We start from the raw sequence: 4,748 nt of genomic DNA, 5'->3' as shown, positions 1-4,748 counted from the left end.
TATGGGGACTCAGTAATAGAGCCAGACGGAAGAACTGCTTCAAAAGAGGGATCAAATGGTGGTTTTAGGCTCATAATATATGTCATATTTATTTCTACATACCTACTGACTGGATCAATAGTCAATATGATTTAAGGGGAAATTGCTTCCTAAAAGTAAGTCCTACCTACAAGGAGCACATAGGTAAAACGAGTAAACATACTATGAGTTATTACACGGAAGTACAGAATATAATATATATGCCTATGAGGGCTTATTGTACCTAAATATCCTTAAATGTACATAACATATATTTTTTAAACAACGTCTGTACATATTATAGAGTGAATATATTTAAAAACTTGTAAAACCCGTAAAATAAAAAAAAAGTATCTCCTGCTTTTTTTAAGAGGGAGAAAAAAGTCCAAGTTCTTCTTCCGGTTTTACCACTATACGTATATATTATAAGATGCTGAGTGTTATTAATATAAAGAGACTAAGGGGACGCTCCTCTCCACCCCCCCATAATTTACACTTACATCCTTTCCGGAAGACTTTTCTATACAAAAAAATCATATATCTGGGGTATTTTATGAACTAAGTTGATATTATTCATTCGACTTAGAATAAAAGTCAAATTGCAATTAAGTAAAGACTAAAAGACAATTTTGTTAGAGTTAATTGAACCACGTGTTCCCCACTTTATTTGGAAATCAAAATAGACTCAATCATGCAACATTCTTATTCTAATTTGTTGTTTTTTTAGTGGTGAATGGCCATGAAATGAAATTTAGAATTGGATTGGAACCGTAGGCTAATGAAGGCCTTCGTTTTTGGAGTTGATCAATTAATTATCTAGGGATTTGATACAATATCGTTTTAAGTCAATCCTTTCTTTCATTTCAGTCCCATTCTACAGATAGATAAATATCCCCAAAGTTGGTCAAAGTTTAATAAGACGCAAGGAGTGTGGAATTTAATTTCTAAAATATTATGAACTTTATTTAGAAAAATCAATAAATAGATAATAAATAATAAGTTACTATTGAAAACAAATAAATAATAATAGTTTAGGAGGAAGAAAAAGAGGTAAATGGTAAGATAATAATAGGCTCATGGTACAAGTAACAACAAAAAAAAAGTATTTGGGGGTAAGGGGGAGAAACAAAGATTATAACAAACAAAAAATGAAACTATCACATTTTTATATTTTTTTTTGTTTTCGTTTCTTGTTGCCATGTGAGCATATATATAAATATATAGATATAGATTCAACAGAAAACGGGACTGTGACTTAATAAGAAAAATAGAAGAAAAAATATTTCAAATAAAGCAAAAGTAAGTCACAGAAATACATAATAAAAACTTTTGCATTTGAAAAAAAAAAAAAAGTAAACTTTTGATTTGATTGCACATTTGGTTTCACCATATTGTGTTCTGTGGGGGATGTGAAATGGTATTGAATATATATAATGCATGTATACCTTTCAAGCATTCTTCATGGTGGGTTTGTCAGGCACAAATTGCATATATATATAATATATATATGCATGAAAGTGTTTAAATCAAAAAAATATTACTCTTTGAGTAATGAGAATATTTTTTTGTTTAAAGCGTTTATGTATATATAAATATATATTATATATCGTATAACATATGTATTTTGGGTAGGGTTTTTGATAATAAAAAAACAGGTATATTTTGAATAGGCACAACTATTAAGAGCATAGTTGGCAACTATACTAGGTAGAGGGTGAAATGCGTCAAAAAGAATTTCCTTTCTGATTGATGTATGAAAAGAAAAGTAAAGAGAGAGAGAGAGAGAGAAATTCTAAAACAAAAATTATAGGAACTAATTTTTTTTTATATAATTAGAGGAAAATAACTGAGGTGGATATGCGTTTGGTTGAAGAGGAGGAATAGAGGTGATAAAGAGTCAGAGGAAGAAAGTAAAATAAATAAAATAATAAACAACAGGAGCAAGAGTTGCCAATTGAATTTAAAAGTTGTTTTGTCTAAGGGCAGACATTAATTCCTCAGCAGTGTAGGGACAGTCAGTGTACCTGCTTCGACACAGAGCTTGGCTCTTGGAAATTAAACCCAATTCAGCAGCAAGGTCATATTCAGCTTTGGGAGACTTGGGGTTGTACTTCATTTTCTTATTGTTTTTGCTGCAAATGATTTAGAGAAAGAGTGAGCATTAGGACAAAATAAGGACTGCAGAAAGACTTACCCGAAAAGACTCAACATGAGAAGCTCATCTTCTTCAAGCTCCGTGGAATTCTTGGCTTCCAATTCACAGATAAGTTGCTTGCCACAAGAGTGGACATCCAGGGAGGCAACAAGAGAGAAAATAGCTTCTGGGTCGGGAACAATTGCTCTAGGGAGTTCAGCAGACCTCTTGCCATAGTGACTGCTGCGAGAATAGCTAGAAGAAGGAGCCGCATAGCCAGAGGAAACACTGCCACCGCCATGACCGCCTGAAGAAGGAGCCGCATAGCCAGAGGAAACACTGCCACCGCCATGACCGCCTGAAGATGGAGCAGCATACCCTGAGGAAACACTACCACCGCCATGACCGCCTGAAGAAGGAGCGCCATATCCAGAGCTAATACCGCCGCCGCCATGACCGCCTGAAGAAGGAGCGCCATATCCAGAGCTAATACCGCCGCCGCCATGACCACCTGAAGAAGGAGCGCCATATCCAGAGCTAATACCGCCGCCGCCATGACCGCCTGAAGAAGGAGCGCCATATCCAGAGCTAATACCGCCGCCGCCATGACCGCCTGAAGAAGGAGCACCATAACCAGAGGAAACACCACCTCCGTGACCGCCACCATGGCCGCCAGATGAGGGAGCACCATAACCAGAGGAAACACCACCTCCGTGACCACCTCCGTGACCACCTCCATGACCACCACCATGGCCGCCAGATGAGGGAGCACCGTATCCAGATGAAGGTGCACCGTATCCAGATGAAGGAGGCCCATAGCTAGAGGTAGGAGGTCCGTAGCCAGAAGTAGGAGGTCCATAGCCTGATGAAGGAGCATCATAGCCATCATCATCGTTTCCCTTCAGCTTGGAAGCAATACCAAATCCTGCAAGTGCTATAGCAGCAGCTCCAATTTTAAGAGCTCCAATGGCTGCAACAGCAGTGGCGAGAACGCCAGGATTGTTGGTGAGGGCTAGGAGAGGTAGTCCAACAGCAGCACCAGTTGTAACCAGTGTTCCAAGAGAATTAACAATGGATAAAATGGCTGATATCACAGCAACACCAAAGATTACTTTGCGATTCATGTTGAGTCGTGATTTATAAGAAGAAGACAGAGGAAGGTTTCGAAGAGGGATAAGGATATCGATATAAAGGTATGTAGAGAACCTATAGAGTTATTTAAAAAAAAAGTATAAGGAATAAATATTTGATTCTTTGATGATGAATCTATCTATGTATTTTTCACCTTGCTTCTATGAATGGCTATTTTCAAGTCTACTAATTTTCTCGATGAATCCTTCCTTTAAATACTCCCAAGAAACGACGACGACGACGACAACAACAACAACAGCGACGATATCAACAAAAAACCTCATGATGATGCTGCATCATGACGTAAAAGTATACGACCGTACGCAACTTTACACCCTTACTTAGTTATGAGTAAAGCGTATACGCATTTTCTACTAGTAGTAGTAGTAAGGTAAAGGGGGAAATGTTTATTATGAGTGAGTAAATACATGCGCTGATAACTCAACCAGCTTCACAAAAATAATCCTCTGCTGCGTAGCGTACTACTTACTACTTCCAACAAAATTTAAAAGATGTGGTCAAAGGGGGGGAGGAAATAAATATGATTCAGTTCCGCTTTTCAGTTACCTAATTCCTGTTTACCTATATCTGTACAAAATAATATTTCTGGCCCGTCAACATAAATGCAAGCACAAATGGTTTTGCTTAAAATTGAACCTGAATTAGAAACTGCGTTCTCTGAAGAATAATTATCGTCCTTTTTCTTTTTACAAATTATTCCCGCAAATGGTACTTCAAGCAGCAAAAATTCACACTCACATCTTGAGGATTAGGAATACATTCTCCACTATTTCATCATAATCATGGTAAATTCATTATGCTGTAAATAGAATGAATAAAGCATCAGAAACTTATATGATTTATCCTTTAAAATATCTTCAAAATCGTCAAAAATGGTCGAGGATTTTTTAAGGTCATTTTAGTACAATACGTTGATATGCGTGGTCAGATTAGGTAGATATTATAATACTTGAATTAGAGGCTTAGGATTTATTCAAACATATTATGTTCAACGTCCTCTTAAGTATAAAATATTGAAATAGTTTGAAGAAACCCAGTATTCAATTCCTCTAAAAACCTTCAGAGTATTTTTTTTAATCAAATTTCCCTACAAATATACATTAATTCCCTCGTCAACTGGTAATTTGAGTAGGTACTTAGTGCTAGTAGCAAAACATCAAGTAACTTTTTTACATCTTTTGTAAAGCAATAAATCATACATTTTTAGTAGTACTAATAAAAACTGGGGAATCATCATGGGTAGACATTTTGATTAAGTTGTTTACTAATTATCAGAAATGAATTTGATATTTTTATTCCTAATCATACACAATTTAAAAAAAATTCTTAATTTAGAATGACTAAATATGTTTCTCCTTCCCGGAGACGTCCTCGAAGTGCATTTTGTCTGGATATTTTTTCCATAAATTCATTAAATGTTCGTTTCTTTTTGCGACAAATAGTT

At 36.0% G+C, this 4,748-nt stretch overlaps 1 protein-coding gene across 1 annotated transcript; it reads right to left on the bottom strand.

The window, feature by feature from the left end:
- Positions 1-954: 954 nt before the first annotated feature.
- LOC121113695 (uncharacterized) lies at positions 955-3,520 on the bottom strand. Its single transcript, XM_040707541.2, has 3 exons — positions 3,438-3,520; positions 2,213-3,358; positions 955-2,150 (listed from the first exon to the last, which is right to left on the bottom strand). Exons 2-3 carry the CDS (start codon positions 3,274-3,276, stop codon positions 1,979-1,981), a joined length of 1,236 nt encoding a protein of 411 aa, XP_040563475.1. The 5' UTR covers positions 3,277-3,358; positions 3,438-3,520; the 3' UTR covers positions 955-1,978.
- Between the last annotated feature and the right edge of the window lie 1,228 nt (positions 3,521-4,748).

The sequence above is a fragment of the Lepeophtheirus salmonis genome, chromosome 2 (genome assembly GCF_016086655.4).
Source record: "Lepeophtheirus salmonis chromosome 2, UVic_Lsal_1.4, whole genome shotgun sequence".
NCBI lineage: Eukaryota > Metazoa > Arthropoda > Copepoda > Siphonostomatoida > Caligidae > Lepeophtheirus > Lepeophtheirus salmonis.
The sequence above is the reverse complement of the archived record's forward strand: the minus strand, read 5'-3'. Positions and strand labels throughout refer to the sequence as shown.